The 17,962-nt window shown below is 38.8% G+C and overlaps 2 protein-coding genes across 2 annotated transcripts in view; one reads left to right on the forward strand and one right to left on the reverse strand.

Moving 5' to 3' along the window:
• LOC129086003 (protein adenylyltransferase SelO-like) overlaps positions 1 to 6,394 on the forward strand; it is a 43,875-nt gene extending 37,481 nt beyond the window's left edge. Inside the window, exons 17-19 of the mRNA XM_054592494.1 lie at positions 617 to 660; positions 2,128 to 2,207; positions 6,125 to 6,394. Of these exons, the coding sequence (XP_054448469.1) occupies positions 617 to 660; positions 2,128 to 2,207; positions 6,125 to 6,247 (247 nt within the window). The 3' untranslated portion in view covers positions 6,248 to 6,394. The remainder of the gene's footprint in view (positions 1 to 616; positions 661 to 2,127; positions 2,208 to 6,124) is intronic.
• A 5,432-nt stretch (positions 6,395 to 11,826) lies between these two features.
• Positions 11,827 to 17,962, reverse strand: part of APBB1IP (amyloid beta precursor protein binding family B member 1 interacting protein) — an 86,302-nt gene continuing 80,166 nt past the window's right edge. Inside the window, exons 13-14 of the mRNA XM_054592507.1 lie at positions 15,234 to 15,337; positions 11,827 to 12,626 (exon numbers count right to left, since the gene is read on the reverse strand). Coding sequence (XP_054448482.1) covers positions 12,126 to 12,626; positions 15,234 to 15,337 — 605 coding nt within the window. The 3' untranslated portion in view covers positions 11,827 to 12,125. The remainder of the gene's footprint in view (positions 12,627 to 15,233; positions 15,338 to 17,962) is intronic.

A 17,962-nucleotide genomic window follows, 5' to 3' on the forward strand; every position in this document is an offset into this window, starting at 1 on the left:
TGGTAAGTAGAGGCAGCTGAAGGGAGAGACAAGAAAACCACAGGACACACAGGAACAAATACCCCTTCACAGTTTAATGGCCTCTGAGAGCTGTTTATAAAGATGACTCGGTGTATCAAGAAAAACTAAAAATATTTTCAGAAAACTATAAGATAAGTAAAGTTATGTCAATTTAGAGTATTTTCATATATTTATTTTTTTAAATTTTTATTTATTGAAAGAAGGAGAGGGAAAGAGACATTGATTTGTTGTTCCACTTCTTTATACATTCACTGGTTGGTTCCGGCTGGGAATCAAAGCCCCAACGTTGGTGTATTGGGATGATGCTCTAACCAGCTGACCTACCTGACCAGAGCCTAGACTATTTTTAGACAAAAATATTTTTTGATTTGTAAAAATAAAAGGTTTGGTATTATCTAAAATAACTAAACAAGGTAGTATTTTACATATTATTTAATCAACTCATTATTTTCTATATTCTCAGGTACTGATTCACTGTGATTTTAACATGTTTTTTCTCAATGTTTGTCTTATGAAATAATTCCTACCCTTTTGAAAAAAAGATATAATTTTGAGAGACAGGAGATGATTTTGTCTTTTGTTTATTCATTTTTAGTAACATGAATGATTCAGATTCTGAAAGAAGAAAAAGAATGACAAGTAAGTAATCATTTTGATTTTATTTAACTTTAAATAATCATGTAAAAGCAACATTTTTGAAAACCAGAAGTAACTACTTGAGGGAACCGAGTTTTTAAAAAATAATTTTTAAAAAATTTATTGATTTTAGAGAGAGAGAAAGAAGAGAGAAAGGCAGAAGAGAAACATCAATTTGTTGTTCTTCTTATTTATGCATTCATTGGTTGATTCTTGTATGCGCCCTGACTGGGGATCAAACCTGCAACCTTGGCATGTTGGGATGACACTATAACCAACTGAGCTACAAGGCCAGGGCATGAGATTTTTTTTTTTTTTTAACTAGAAGAATTCTAGATGAATAAATTTTACTTGAGTTGAAATGTCATATATGAACTTTTCTAATTTTACTTTTTGATGCAATTACTTCTAGTCTCTTTTTGTGTGTGTATTGATTAGAAGAAAGTGTAGTAGTAATCATACAGGGGTATAAGTTTAGACCTTATTTTTGTTAAAAATAAATTAAGCAGTTTTTCTTGCTACTTCATTCTTTATAATGTAACATTTTTAATGGCTGCATAATAACACTCTGAAAAGATATATAATGTTTTACTTAACCATTTTCCTATTAAGTATTTAAGCTGTGTCTAGTTTTCCTTAATAACATGAATAGTATTTTTAATGTTTAAATTTGTTCCTATTGACTACATTTTTAGAGAATTAGAATGACTGAGTCGCAGGGCACTTATATTTTTATATTATCTCTCGTATTTTGTCAGATCTTTAAAACCAACTTGAAATGAAATTTGTTTGTTCCTTTCATTCAGGTAACTCAGATAACTGCTGTTGAGAATCACAAAATGGTGATTTCTGGAGGCTTCTAGAATTTCTCTTATGCCACCCATAAGATATTTTGATATTTTGGAAAAGTCTCATCTCAAATAAAGACATAATTTCTGGAATTTTTCTATATGTGCCAGCGTTACAATACTTTTCAACATTAAATAATGCATGGTTCTATAAAAATGTAAAAGTAGAGTTTTGTCCATGGGTAACCTTTCCTGTGTGCTCTTGGCAGCATCAGCAGTAAGCAGTCCTTCTAGTCAGACCTTAATTCTGTGACCGAAGATGTTAAAAGCAGCAACTTTCCCCTCTCCACTTAGAATAAAGGGCCTAATTGAGAGGAATTCACTACTTTCTCCATGCTTTATAAAATACTTAGCGAACTGAACATAATGAAAAAGGCAAACTAATGATGAAACACTGAAAAGAAAAATAACATTGCTCATAATGCTCAGTTTTTTCTGTACCATAAGGTAATAAATACTGTACATTGTTTATAAATAGGACTGACTGGTGCTGATCATTTCTTCTCATCTGAGCATCCCAGCAAAGTTCTTGAAGATGTCCTAATTTCAGCTGTAATTTCATGCAGCCTGTGTTGACCTTGTAATTTGTGGTTTCCATATGTGCTTTTCCCTCTTGTTTAAGATGTTAATCCTAGATATGTGCTGAAGAACTGGATGGCAGAGTCTGCAGTGCAAAAAGCAGAAAGGAATGATTTTTCAGAGGTAAGGTGGTTGACTTTTCTGCATTTATTTTTATTCATTTTAAATATGTCATAGTTTAAACACACCGATTTTGTTTGCAGGCATGTAAAACCAGACCACTGCCAGCACCAGCTTCAGAATTTTCATTGCTTGGTCTTTCTCTCTCTCTCTCTCTCTCTCTCTCTCGCCCGTAAATCACTTTCAGATTTTCTACTTTATTCTTTAATGTATTTAAAAATTTAAATATTCATTTATATCATATAGGTACATTATTTGAGCATCTGAGAGTCTTGTTCTGCTGTGTGTTGCTTATATTTGGGACTTCGGGTTCAATCTCTGACACGCAGTGAAGCCCGATGTGAGGGTGCCTCCCTCCAGCAGGCACCATGGCAGCAGCAAACTGGTCCAATGAAACTAATCTTGACAGCAGGAAGAGGAGTGAACTAGGTCTAAATGCATCAGCATCAATAACAGTTAAACAAAACAAGCAGTAGAAAAAGAATACATACAACCCATTACCACTGAATTATAATGAAAAACATATAAAATCATATTACGTATTACTTAGGCATATACACATATATAGTACAAGTAACAAAGTGAATAAAGATGAACATCAGCCTCTGGCAGTGGTAACTGCAATGAGAAGGAAATTTGAGTCAGGGAAGGATACTTGGCTCCAACTATGATGGAAATATTTTATTCCTGAAGCTGAATGTAGGCGACACAGAAATTCATTTTGTAATTCTTCATACCTTCCTATGCCTCAGATATTTCACAGTTAATTGTTTAAAAATGAATTGCATATAATACATATTTTTTGGAGTGTAATGGCCCTGGCACTTTTGCTGTCACTCGTCTGTCCTGCACCGGAGCAGGCCGTGTTGATGGTCATGGCCCTTTTACTCTCAAAAACTGGTCACAGCCTCAGGCTCATGCTCGTCATGAATGGGCTGTCACTACTTAACACCGTCAGAGTTGACATGAGAGAGAAACTTGGCTATTTCTCATTTGGAACTTGTAGTAACTTCTTTTTTATTTCAGTATTTTAATTAGCCTGACAACTCTAGGTTTTCATTTTAGAAAATAAAATATTCTTAAATGTAATCTTTTTATGGTATTAAGGAAAAACAAAGAGAAGGGAGATAACTTAGCATTTATTTTTAGTTAAAGCAGTCCAAGCTTAGGAAACAACATTTTTCTTAAGGATTTTATTTATTTATTTTTATAGAGGGAAAGGGAGGGAGAAAGAGGGAGAGAAACATCAATGTGTGGTTGCCTTTTGAGTGCCCTCCACACAAGGGACCTGGCCCGCAGCCCAGGCATGTGCCCTGACGGAACCAAACTGGTGACCCTTTGGTTTGCAGGCCAGCACTCAATCCACACCAGACAGAGCTAAATATTGTTTAATAAGTTGTTTTGTTGGCTCGTTTTTCCCTTTCCCCCCACTTCCTTTTGCTTCTTCCTTCTTTTCTTTCCTTCCTCAAAACTGTATTTGAGTAATAATGCAGTGCTCACTGTGGGTGGGGAGGTGTCTTCCTAATTAGGTTCAAGTAAACATTCAGACCTGCAGGCTGCTCTTGGCCCCCCTCAACTCAGATACAGGACAGAAACCTGGCTCAGGAGAAGGGCAACGGCAGGTTCTTCGTTGGCAGGAGTTCTGGCAGCAGGTCAAAGCAGCTGGAAGCACGGCGTTAAAGCTCACGTCTGAGAAGATGAGAGCCACGCTGGGAAGATGCAGGGGCAGCCCTGGTTTAAAAGCTTAATGTTCCAAATCTTGGCTATTGTAAATAATGCTATAGTGAACATAGTGGTGCATATATTCTTTTGAATTAGTATTTTGGATTTCTTCGGGTATATTCCCAGAAGTGGAATCATTGGGTCAAAGGGGGGTTCTATTTTTAATTTTTTGAGGACAGTGGCTATACCAGTCTGCATTCCTACCAACAGTGCGTGAGGGTTCCCTTTTCTCCACATCCTGCCAGCACTTGTTGAGTCATTAATGACACCCAAGACTGGGAAGCAGCCCAAGTGCCCGTCAGTAGATGAGTGATTAAAAAGGCTATGGTACATTACAATGCGACACTACTCAGCTGTAAAAAAGGAAATCTTACCTTTTGCAACAGCACGGGTGGACCTGGAGATTATTATGCTAAGTGAAACAAGCCAGTCAGAGAAAGATAAATGCCATATGATCGCACTTATATGTGGAATCGAATGAACAAAATAAACAAATAAAATAGAAACACTCATTGATACCGAGAACAGACTGACAGTTTTCAGAGGCGGGTGGGGGGCTGGATGAAAAAGGTTAAGCAAAAAAAAAAAAAATCCCTCACAGACAAGAGCATGGTGATTACCAGAGGGAAAGAGAGAGGGTAGGGGGAGGTAGAAAGGGGTAAAGGGGGTTAAATGGTGAAGGAAGGAGACTTGACTTGGAGTGGTGGCCTCACAGTACCAGATACAAATAATGTATTATAAAATTGTACATTTGAAATCTATATAATTTTATGAACCAGTGTCACCCCAGTAGATTCAATAAAAATTTAAAAATAAAAAAGCTTTATACTCCACAGAAACCGGTATCTCTTGGAAGGAGGCCATCAGTGTAGCTTCCGATGTCCCCTCAAGAGACCTGCCTTAAGAGTCTCCACACTAAAGAAAGCCCTAAGCATTATATCATATATTTACGCTTTTCCAATGCCAGATGCTATTTTTCAGCCAGAAGCAATGTTGTATGGTGATAAGTTGACACACCACCTCATCAGGTTATCAGGCAGCAGGCCTAGAATGGTAACTAAAGGTTATATTCTCACACAGGAAAGGGAAAAGATTTTGTGACACCTTTTACATGAAACCTTTTACATACACAACTTACGTTTACCTTCTTGCATCAAACATTCCTTGAGAATCCACTCTATGTGAGCACTGTGGAGAACTATAAAAACTAATTCAGGAGACTTACAAACTAGTGGGTCTAAAACGGACTTTAATAAAAGGTTGTGTATAGAAAGTACCTGGGGAGAAGTTAAGAGACGCTCGAAGATTGATGATGGTGCAGTCTTTCTATTTAAAATGTTAGTAATATAGTAATTTGTTCTCTTGGCTTTACTTTCTTATTTTAGGTAATCCACCTTTTTCTATCAGAACTAGGCATTTCCTTAATAATAATAAGGAAGTAATAAAACCACTGGAAAAATATCTGAGACATAGTTGACATATAACACTATATTAGTTTTAGGTGTATAACGTAATGATTCAGTATTTGTACATATTGGAAAATGATCACCACAGTAAGTCTAGTTAATACCTATCAATATACATGGTTACAAAAATCTTTTTTTCCCTTGAGATGAGGACTTTTAAGAAGTACTCTCTTAGCAACTTTCAGATATGCAATGCAGTATTATTAACTATAGTCACCATGCTGCACCTTACATCCTCATGACTTAATTATTTTATAACTAGATGAAAATACACATTTTGATACTAGAATTATTGTTTAAAGAGGTGTGTTCTTTGATGCCTCAGTTTATTACCATGGGGCAAAATTACAAATGAGGGTGCAGCATAAGTTGGAATCCATGCCCTTGATTTAGAAAGATTGAAAATTATTGACATTAATTTTTGTAGATGTTTTAGAAAATTATAATCCTCTTACTGCTGTGACTTTTAATATTATCAGTGTATATGTGTAGTCTTTGTGACACTGTACATATTCACTTTCCTGTTTGAGCACAAAACTAGTACCTGAGGAACTTTCTGTGGAACAGTAGAAATTTTAAATAACAACTATAGTTGAAGTACTAATACAATATAAAATGTTTTAACATTTTCAAACAAGTTTAAAACTTACCTTGTTGATTTAGAAAATTTAGAAAATTAATAAAGGTCTTGAGGATGAAAATCTGTATTTACCTACTTAAATTGTTTATCAGGTCCACCTTCTCCAGCGAGTTCTCCGGCATCCTTTCCAGAAGCATCCTGCAGCTGAGAGAGCAGGCTACTCCTCCCCTACTCCCTCTTGGGCTAGAGATCTCAGAGTTAGCTGCTCATCTTAATTTGGAAAACATAAATTAAAGAATACTTCTACCATTGAACTGAAAATAGAATAATCAATTTGATAAATTCTTAATGACCACTTACATTTTGTGACAATCCTGAATTTCATAATAATAAGTATATATAAAAATATTTCTTAGCCAAATAAACTGGACCTATTCTTTGAAACATCTTTGTGATCATTTTTGTTCTAATTAATAACTTTAATGGAATAATAAGGGGTTTTTGGTAAATTATGAGTTATTCTCAGTGACTAAAAAAATTTGATAATGTGTTATAATGAATCTGTAAGTATTCATCTAATACTGTGTGCCCAGCACTTTGGGGGCACATCTAATAAGAATAATAGCTTCATTGTACTCCTAGAGCTTTCCTCGTTGGTCTTCTATGCTAATTCTCAAACATTTACCAAAGTTAAGAGCATTGTTTAATGAACTTCATTTATCATTCATTCAACCAATTTATTAATCAATGCATGACCAGTCTTACTTCATCTATACCCCTACACACTTCCCAATATTCCTAGTATTTTAAAGAAATTCCCAGACATTGTTTCATTTAATTTACAATATTTCTGTATGCATCTTCAAACATTGCTGATTTAAAATACATACACACAATGTCATTATCACCTTAAGAGAGTTAACGACTAACTCCCTAATGCATGAAATCATATAGCCAGTTTTCAGTTTTTTCACATTGTTTTATGTCATCACTGTCATTATTATTTTATAGTTGCTTATTTAAATTTGGACCCCGATAAGAATGGCATATTATAATTAGATGATAAATCTCTTCAAGTTTCTTTTTCCCTCTGAGTAGAGCCACTTACGCTTTTTTTCCTTGCAATTTTTGGTTTGGTTTTGGTTGCAGAAACCATATAGTTTATCCTTCAGTGTTTCCCAGTCTGCATTTTGCTGATTGCATCTCTGTGGTTTGTTTAACATGTTGCTCTGTCCCTTGTATTTCTGTAAATCTAGAGCTTGATTCAGATTCAGATCTGATTTTTTTTGGTAGAAGTACTTGCTATCTAGGAGGCAAGTGTTGTGTTCATCCACTAGGTCTCTTTATGTAATATCAATAATCATCACCTTGACCCACTGATTCAATAATGTTGCAAATGGATAGACTTCAAGATGGTGGAGGAGTGAATGGAAGTCACACTGACCTCCCAGGACCAATCCGGAATCACAATTAAATTGTGGAGAAATCACCTGGAACAAACAACTGAACAATAAATAGCAAGAGAGGAGCCTTACAACCTCGGACAGACAGAAGAATCAGCTTTAGCACAACCTAACTGATAAGGAATGCAGTAGAGACTCGAGAAGGCAGACTGGGTGCCCACAGGGGGGCAGTGCCAGAGGGATATTGAAATGGTCAGTTGGATCCTCCTGAGAAGAGTGGGGTTTAAACCATAAGCAGGAATCTACAGCCCACAGCACCAGAGCCTAAAAAGTACACAGAAAACAGCCAGCTGTGAAAAGCAGCAGGGTTTCACAGGCAGCTGGAGATGCAAAGAGGTGTTTAAAGGTCCAATGCATAAATTTTTATTTGCAGCCACTTACCCTGGTCTCTGGCAAAGGTGGGGTTAGAGTGGGCTAGAGACACCTGAGGAGAGACTGGGAAAGGAGGCTTTGGAGAGAGAACTGAGAAAATATCTGGCAGGATCCTGGTGCTGAGTCATACCCCATAAGCCAGCAGCCATCTTGCTCAGGCAGACCATTCTCCTGAGCGGCAACAGCATGAGAAGATACAATAACCCCGCCCCCAAGAGGGACTCTGCCCCACCTTGTGGTGCCTAAGACTGCTGAGTGCAGAGTGACTAGATTAACAACTGAAGGAGACAGCCATAGACAGTAGATTCCTGGAAGTCTCAAAAAGACTGCCTAAGGTCAGACGGGGTCAACAGTGAACATCATCAGAGGCAGATCCAGAGAGAAAACAGCCGTCTCCTATGAAAGAAGTTCACACCACAAAGTCAGGAACTCAAGGCAGATCAATTTATGAAGCAGAAGCAAAAAAGAAGAGTCTCACACATAATGGGAACACAAAGAAACACCCCCCATTTGAAGGGAAGGAATCCCCAGAAAGAGAACTAAATAAAATAGAGGCAAGTAAACTATCAGATACTGAGTTCCAAACAGTGGTTCTAAAGAAGTTGAATGAGCTCAGTGAGCTCGGAGAGAATTACCAAAAACTACAGGGAAACCACGAGGAAAAACACTGCAAACTATGTAATCATGAAAAAGGACATAGAACTTATCAATAAGAGGCAAGAGGAAATGAAGAATACAGTTTCTGAATTGAAGAACACAGTAGAAGGAATCAAAAGCAGGCTAGATGAAGCCAAGGATCGAATCAGAGAGCTGGTGGACAAGGTAGAAAAAAACTCCCAGAAAGAGCAAGAAAATGAAAAAAGACTCAAAAAGAATGAAGAGGTGTTGAGGGAGATGCAGGAAAACCTGAAACATAATAATATCCATATAATAGGGATACCAGAAGGGGAAGAAGAGGAGAAAGGGATAGAGAACCTGTTTAAAAAAGTAATGATGAAAAACTTCCCTAATTTGAGGAGAGACAAAGCACAGAAAGCACAGAGGGTCCCATTTAAGAGGAGCCCAATGAGGCCCACTCCAAGACACATCATCATTAAAATGGCAAATATCAAAGACAAACAGAATCCTAAAGCAAGCAAGGGAGAAAGTGGTAGTAACATACAAGGGAGCTCTGGTACGGCTAGCTGCTTCTCAACAAAAACACTACAAGCCAGGAGGGAATGGCAAGAAATATTCTCTTCTGGCTTGTAAGTCATGAAAAGCAAAGGCCTGCAAACCAAAGCTGCTGTACCCAGCAAGGCTCTCAATTAAAATGGAAGGTGAAATAAGGAGTTTCCCAGACAAAAGAAGGTTAAAAGAATACACCTCCACCAAACCAGCATTGCAGGATATACTAAAGGGACTACTTTAAGAAGAAGAAGAAAGTCTATGAATACCCAGTTCCTTTCACAGTCACCAATACTTGATATTACCAATATTTTTAATACTTATTGATCTGATTGTTACAATGATGTTATTTTAGTTGTTACTTTATTATTTGTTGAAACTGAACCTGTTTTTATATATTTCTTGCCTATTTCTATTATTTTTAAAAAGCTTTAAGTGACTTTGGTATTCTTTATCCATTTTTTGACTAAATGTAGAATTTTTTCCCTAAAAATACCAGCTATTAACACTTTTTTAGATGTTGCAAATACTTTCCTATTACTTGTCCTTTAACTTTTTATATGTATATTACTATATAATCTTAAATGTTTAATATAGTCATATTGTCAATATTTTACTATATAGCTTCTGGGTTTGAATATTGTACTTCAGGGTAAGAAAAATATCATTTTGTATTTTCTCCTAAAACTCCTTAGATTTTACGTATTGATTTTTAACTCACCTGAATATTTTGTGTATAACAGGTGAATTAGGGCTCTATATTTGTTTTATTTCATGTAATAGTGGTCCATGCACTTTATTTATTTAAGCCTTATTTTCCCCATTGATTTGAAATATCAATTTAATCATATATTACGTAATTAGATATATATGTTCGTTTCTAGAATGCTCATTTTATTTCATTGATCTACTTGATTATTTTTGTGCTGGTGTCAGGTTGTTTAATTGCTGAGGTTTTATAATGGATTTAACTTTTTAAAGTATTCTATAATGGATTTTGACATTTTAAAAAATACCTATTTGAAGAAATAATTGCTGAAAACTATGCAGCTGTAAAAAAGAAGAAATTTTACGCTTTGCCACAGTGTAGAGAACATTAGACTGAATGAAATAAGCCAGTCAGCCAGTCAGAGAAAGACAAATAACCATGCGATTCACTCATGTATGGACTCTAATGAACCAACTGAACAAGCAAAATATAGAGTCATAGGTAGAGAGCAGGCTGACAGCTCTTGGGGAAAGGCTAAGGGGTGCAGGGGTTGAGCAAAAAGGAAAAAAGACTCATGGACTTGGAACAACAGTGTGATAATTGCTGGGGGGAGGGCGGAGTATAAGGGGGAAAAATGGTAATGGAAAAAATACAATAAAAATTTTGATTAAGAAAAAAAATCAGAAACAACGTTTTGGCTAACCCGCAAAAAAGTGTTCCACTTTTGCCTACTCCGTTCACAGGCTGAGAAGGCCCAGCTGAGTGGTTGCGCAAAATCCCTTTGCACAAAAAATATTTCCCCTACTTTCACTCATACATTCAAAAGTGTAAAGAATGCTTTAAACTTTGCTGGTAGGTCTTTATAGGCATTAATTTACTTATTTCTGCAATAAACTTTTGATATTAAAAAATAATGTTGCAAATGATCATAGTCTAATCCTATCACTCATTTATTAGGACTCCTAGAAAGGAAAACTTTCTATTATTTATTATTTGATTATCCTGAGATACAGGAAGGCAAACTTGTAAGTGGGTTCCTAAGCATGCTCTAAAGTAGTGGGTTTGTTTATGTTAGTGTCAGTATGAACTCTTGAATTTAAGCATATTTTATGTTTTATACAATTGCATTTATTATCCTTACTGATTACAAAGTGTCCCACATTTGGCCAGTGAGGTTTTATTCATATTGTCTCCTTTCGACATGATCCTAGAAGTTTTTGATAACTTCCTTGTTTTCTGGTGTGGTAAGATGTTCCAGGTGCATCCTGTATATTTCTTAACTTAGCCTTGGAATTAATTACTAGCAAAGTAAAAAAAGAAGTACAATTGATATGCTAAAAAAGGAAAGAAAATGGAATCATATAAAATGCTCACTTAAAACCACAAAAGGCAGAAAAAGTGGAAGACAAATACAGGAACAATGAAAAAGGGCGACTAGTAGAACTCAGTAACCAATGTTACCCAATGATATCAGGAATCACTGTAAATGTCAGTGGTCTAAACACACCCATTAAAAGACAGAAATTATCAGAGTGGATCAAAACCCAATAATTTTTACAGTTTTCCCCTTGTACGAGATGGGCATGTTGTGGAGATAAGTTAGGAGAGCCGGCTGTGGCCCAGCTCTGTGGGACGCAGGGTAAGCGTGTTTTCAGGCTTGATCTCTTTTCTAAGAACGTGTTCGAACTGACTATTTTTGGGTCCTCGTTGAAGCCCATGACAACCACATCTGCCCCTTTCCCCGTCCCCAGTGCTCACGTCCTATTCTCTGAGTACTCTTGATCCAAGGGATGGGTCCCAGTACCTGCTTGGTCAAGTTTCAGCTACAAATGATTTGACAAGGAATTATCTTGTACTTCCCCCTGCCACCCCCCACCCCAGGGCCAAGGAGGTTCTCTTTTTAGAGAATTCTTGTAGAGAATTTTCCTCTTTGATTTTTCTGAAAATTTTAAGTCATGGAGCTGAAGGCGGAAAATATGTGGAAGATCAATAAGACTTTAGAAGGTGCAGCGTTTTGGAAGCTCTTCTCAAGATATCAAGTATGTTATAAAATGTGTTGATATTGCACTAGATTTATACAGGTATTTCTAGAAGTACTGTCTTAAGGAAAAAAATTTTTTAAACTTTTATTAATTCGATGCTTCTGAACATCATAAAATAAATGAACATAAAACCATTTCAGTTAGCTTGGAAGGTGAGAGAAATCCCGCTGATGTGTACATCACAGGGAAGATATGTACATTTAGGCAGATTGTAAATTCTGTGTTAGGTTAATGGTTATGAATGTACTTGAGCAACAGTCATGAAACGTTTTACATTTGTAGACTGCATACTTCAATATTTTATCTAAAATGGCCAAGATATCACGAAAATAAAGTAGCAGAAGGCATTTGAGGTTACAAATGACTGTACCTATCACACAAAGATATCTGGATGTTTCCCTTAGGACAAATTGCCTCTTTTCTTCTGCAGAGCTTTCATGAGATCTGACATGAAATCCTGCTCCCCGCTTCCTCCCCCACTGGGTGGTCCTGGGTTCTCGTGCCTCTTTGGGGGAACAGGAGGTCTTTTGGTGACAACAGGGGGCGGCCTCTCAGAGTCGGCGGCGAGGGTGGGTGGGGGTGGAGGAGGGGGCGGTAATGACTCCGCATCCCCTGCAAACGAAGGGGGAGGAGGAGGCACGAAGTCTGGAGGCTCTTCGTTAAAATCTGGGGGTGGTGGAGGCAGCTCTTCGTTCTCCACAGGTGGGGGCGGCGGGGGCGGTGGCAGAAAGTCATCGGGTGGGGCCGAAAAGCCCATGCCGTTGGCCTTGTGGGGTGTCACTGGGCTGCCACCAGTGTCTGAAGACCCTCGCAAGGGAGGGGGCGGTGGCAGGCGGGACTTCGGAGAGGGATGGGCCCTGGGAGGTCCCAGGTCCTGGTTAGCAAGGACTGGCTTCTTGTCCTTCAACAAAGCAAAAACAACATTAGTCTTGACACACACAGCCACTGTGGAGATGACGTTTCCACTGACGTGTGAGTTCTTCCTGATCCAGGCCCTGTCTGCTCCACCGGGAGCCCTGAGACTGCAAGGCTGTTCATGAGCTCACCTTTGCTCTGGGACCGGAGGGTGGGTCAAAAGGCCTTTAAGGTTATTAGGCTAAGCACTAACCTGCCATGTCTCCTGTAAATGGAAGACTGCCCTATTCAAGCAGTTGCATATTATATTTAGACTATGCATGTATCCCCTCAGAATCTGTTACCTTTCAAAGAGCTTTAGTGCGATAGAGTTTAGCTAGCAGAGAGGTTGCTTAAGGACACAAAATGGAAGTGAATTGGTTCTCTTGGAATTTCCACCTACGCCTTGGCTCCCGAGAAGAGCCCCTAGGGTCAGAGGCATGTGCATCTATAACATTTTTCTTGGTTTGAGCTGAGCTGGTTGTGAAACTCAGCTGTCGGTAGCAGGTGTCTATAATAAAAAATTATTTTGCCCTTGTACCATACCCTCAGTGGCAGAGAGGTGGTTAAGGAGTGTCCCCAAACCTCCCCCAGATCTCGAAGTCCTACTGTGATTAGCACCAACAAGGTGGAAAGGAAAAAGAAAACCAGAGTAGTAGCTGTGGTGCAAGTCTCAGCATCAAAGCTGCCTGCGCCGCCTCAGGGCTTCTCTGCTTGCGTGGAGAATAAAGGGGCTTTTTCCCAGGACTGTGGGCTTCTAGGGAGAAGCCAATTATACACTTTACTCCCTCTGACATAACAGCTTCAGGGAAGGTAGTGGGTGGGTGGAGCAGGACTCTGCACACCTGGTGTGCAGTCTTAAGGTTTTACCTTTTCTTAGCTATATGAAAGCCAGCTGGCTAATTATAATCCTTATTATTATCTCTGTCTCAAAGTTATGATGAGATCAAATGAGAGAAATGTGAATGGTTCCAAAGAGGGAAATCGCGATGCATGTGCCATCGGTAGAAACCAGAACACTAAACTTGGCCAAAGGCGAACAAAAGTGCAGCTCTTCTGCCGATGGTACAACAGATGATAATAAATCATATTTATATAATGCAACTTCCCCAGAAATTTCAGGCAGCTGAATTGAATCCCTCTCTTTTAGTGGAAATTGTCATCGCAATTTACATTTTAGGAGGTTTTCATTTTATTTTTCTTTGCTTAATAACCGCTTCCCACTAAAGATTCTATTTATAAGTTTTTCCCCCCTGCTATGAAAGTGCCTTATAATAGAGTTTCTACTTTATTTAGTTTATTTGCTTAACATGATAAGCTAATTAACTGGTGATATATTTAAAAATTTTTTTTGAACAGGCAGTTGGGGAATTGGTGTTCACACATAGTCATGTGATTTCTATTCTGGGGTCCTTTTCATCACTTGCAGCATTTTAAAACATGTGTCTTCAGCTGGCATCACAAAGACCATGAAAATAATAATAGCTGAAAGCACACTGCATGATCAGATTGTCAGAAACACAACTTAAAAAATAAACATTTTTTTCTTTTATTGATTCTAGAGAGAGGGGAGGGGAGGGAGAAAGAGAGGGAGAGAAACATCGATGTGCGAGAGAAACACGGACTGAATCTGCAACCCAGGTCTGTGCCCTGACGGGGACCTGAACTGACATTCCGACCCACGGGGTGACAGTCGGACCACTGAGCCACACCAGCCAGGGCGGAGACGCAACTTTTAATGGTTTACTGGGGTTTTCAAAAATTATAAGAAGTTCAATAAATGTAAGAATTAGTTGTTTCTACCATGGGCTGATGGAAAAAATGAAAGGTGGAAATGAAGTGGAAAATTTCTGAAGGTGCAATCACTTAAGGTTGTTTTGAATCACACATGGAAAATATCCATGGAAACTTGTATTGTAAACTGAAATGTTACCAATTGGGTTAGTAACTAAAGTACAGCTTTTAGCTACAGTTGTTAGATAGATTTAAGTGAATCTTCATTAATCTCCTCTACTGAAAAAAGGAGTTGTAGAGAATGTTATTACAATTTGGCTGTGATTTTAAAATGTGTTTTCTTCTCTGTTACCCTGAACATGTATGTAGAAAATTAACAGAAAAATATAAAATGTGCATTTTATGTTAGTAGTAGTCCTCTAATCTGGCTCTGAGGCTCAGTAAGCATTTACTACAGGGCTTCTGACTGTTGCTCTGATTTATTCAGAACGAGTAAGTCGAGATCCCAAGGGCTTAAAACTCAGAGCCACTTTCAGAGAGTCCGAACCCCACTTGACCACACCAATAAAATCACTCCAGTCAAACACAATAAATGAAGCTAAATTGAAAATAGTGACCAATCTTCAGCATTAAAATCAAAATCTTGCATTTTCTCAAAGCAGTGTGATAATAACAGTTGGTTTTAACTTTCCATTCTAGCCTATGTAATTTAAGATTAAAAAAAAAATAAAGCAATTACGTAAGGGAAGTAAGGGCGACTTAGTTGTCGGAGCTGTTTTTGTCTTTTTAAAAGAGCAGCTATGCGGGGACTGCCAGCGGTGTGGCCTATGGGTCTCAGGTGACAGTTGGATAGGATTATGTCGGTTGCTCTCGGGCCTACCTTAGTGGTGTCCACGGGCTTCTGGGCTTCTTGGAGGACAGCGCTCGCAGAGGGTGCGGCCTGCGGAATCTGACCATTGGCCTGAGTGCTGCCTGTTTTAAGTCCTGAGAGGGAGGAAGAGAGACAAGGAGAAATGGGGACATTTCAACATTTTTGTAAGTTCATCTGAAAATATAAAGCAGCGTATCTCTCCAGTGCCAAAGAAAGGGATTCCTGGGCGTAGTGTGGTTAACTGGGGGCCTTACAAAAAGTCTGAGGTTTTTGATGTCGGGACTTCGCAAAGTTCAGCAAATGGTTCAGGAAAAGGAATGCTTTATACAGGCTACACAATCTGGATTACCTGAGGGGTTAGAGAATAGTATGCTCTGCTTTTAAAGACTTTTTGGTTATTGGAGAATAAGCCTTGAAAACCTCTTTAAAAAATTCCTGTTGTTGAAATATATCTGGTTTCATACCCTGTTGTGTATAGAAGCAACTTTTGAACATTATCCTCAACAAACAGTACGTTGGGCACAAAAATAGTAGAGAGAATTGAGCAAAATGTGCACTTTTCCTTGAAATGCAGCTCCGTACTCCCCTGCCCCCCTGCATTCTTAACCCACATGGCTTGTGAAGGGCCAATCCCAGGGCTCAACCTGGCAAATCAGAAGGTGGCGTCTTCTTGGGTGGAGTGAGACGGCTTAGGAACGGGCATGAAACAGAGCCTTTCCCAGGGCTTTTTCAGAGAGAACTTTTGAACTAAGATTTTTGCTGTGTGAAAAAATAAGCCTGGAGAGTCAGTGGCAATCCTTGCCACCTCATGGGGGCAGTGCCTAAAAAAGGGACAGGATCTTGATGACATCACTCAACCCCTGGATCCTGCTGCGCCTGAAAGAGCCCTGCCCCTGGACTTTGCAGTTTTGCGTGTGAATAAATCTCTCCCCCTCACTTTTTGTTGCTAAACTACATTGAGTTGGATTTCTGTCAATTGCCTTATACAGAGTCCTGACTCCTAAATTAGTCTAAACAGTTGCTAAAGTCTATTAGTAAGTACTAAAAGAGCCTCCACAGCTGTTGCCTAATAAGAAAGAAGATTGTCATTTATTGAGAATCAATGACTTGTTGTTAAGCACTTTGGATGCAGAACAATGCGTCTGTGTTTTTTCAGCTGGGTGACCAGAGAGGAGACACGTGGATCCCATGTGGTTGATGCCTCCCAGCTGGTGACCTTGCACCACATGCACATGTTTCTCTAGGACTCTGGTTCAACTGTGTAAAGGAGAGAGGATAGGAAAAGAGGAAGGGAAGAAGGTAGACATAAAGGGATTCCAGATGCCCAGAGAAAAGGAGTCAGCTGAAGCTGGGAGGCATCAGACAGAAGGGACCCAGGCTTATTGCCTCCAGCCCACTCAGGTGATTCCACAGCATGTTCTCCCCAGGTGCGGCTAGAGCCAGCTCCACGTCCACCTCAGCCCCGGTTCTTGTTCTGAGCTACTGGGCATGGTTCTGAGGTCTGGGGGATCACTCCTCGGTGAGGGAACCCCATTCTATAGGCCAGTGACTCAGGGAGGCAGTTGTTGGGGTGAAAGAGGGGGTTCCCTGACTAGCGTCCCAAACACGGTGAAGAGCAGTCAGCTAGTAACTCTTCTGACCCCAAGGAACATTTTTTTTTTAACATTATTCTTGAAGTTCACCTTCAGTTTTCTGTGGGAGGAGGGGATGTTGGAAGGAACACATAGTTCTATTGTACTAGGTCCTTTGGGTGGACACGGGCTCCTAAAACGTTTTCTGAGGGCTCTACTGATTTTGTGTGATGAGTTCAGGTGCTTCAATAATAGTATTTGGCAAGAACTGAACTTTAAAAGATGGCATCATTTCAAGCTGGTCTTTGCTGCTGAGATGAGGTCGTGGTCACTGTGTTGTGCATGTGTGTATCTGCTGAGAAGAATGTACTTTAGCTTCTATTTGCAAGTGGCTTCACTTCCTTCTAAACTCATTTTCAGTTCCTTCCATGCTGGTCAATAACGTAGAACTTAAAGTCCTACATGGCCAGTGCTCATGGCAATAAATTCTAAGATATAAACTAAAAGAAAGTTTAAATTGAGGATTTTTTCCTAGTAAGATGCTTACTGAAGCATTTTATTAATAAGCAGGATGGCTTGCAGTATGGTTTACTTTAAAATCTCAGCATGTTTGTGCTCTGATTCTACAGAAGCACCAACATGGGTTAATTTACCACCTACTAAGGGACCATTGTGTACAAGATCCACCTTTTTAATCAACAGAAATCTCATGAGTGCTACAATAGTGTTCTTCAGAAATTGGTTTTAAGCAATCATCTAAAAGGAATGGAACTAACATTTATTGTGTATTTAGTATTAATGACATTAACTACAGCAGTTTGCTTAATCTTCAGAGCAACCCAGTAAGGTATTAAATCATTTGTTGTCCCAACTATCTTCGAGTTCCAGCTGAGCATCTATTATCTGCCAGGCATTGCACTTGTTGCTGGGGAAATCACAATATACAAGATATAATGGTCCCTGATTTCATGATTTCCATGAGAGTCTAAACTAATAACCACAAAGGACAATTCATTTGAGACCTGAGGAATGTAGGGATAGAGCATCTGTGAAGTCTCTGAGAAAGGATGGTGTTGGGGGCTTTGCAGAACTGGGGAAAAGCAAATGGTACATGTGGTATGAACAGGAAGACAAGGGTTAAGAAAGAGGCAAGAGAGATGGGCAAAC

Source organism: Pteronotus mesoamericanus, unplaced genomic scaffold (genome assembly GCF_021234165.1).
Source record: "Pteronotus mesoamericanus isolate MK-2021 breed Mesoamerican mustached bat unplaced genomic scaffold, CSHL_Meso_final contig_130, whole genome shotgun sequence".
NCBI lineage: Eukaryota > Metazoa > Chordata > Mammalia > Chiroptera > Mormoopidae > Pteronotus > Pteronotus mesoamericanus.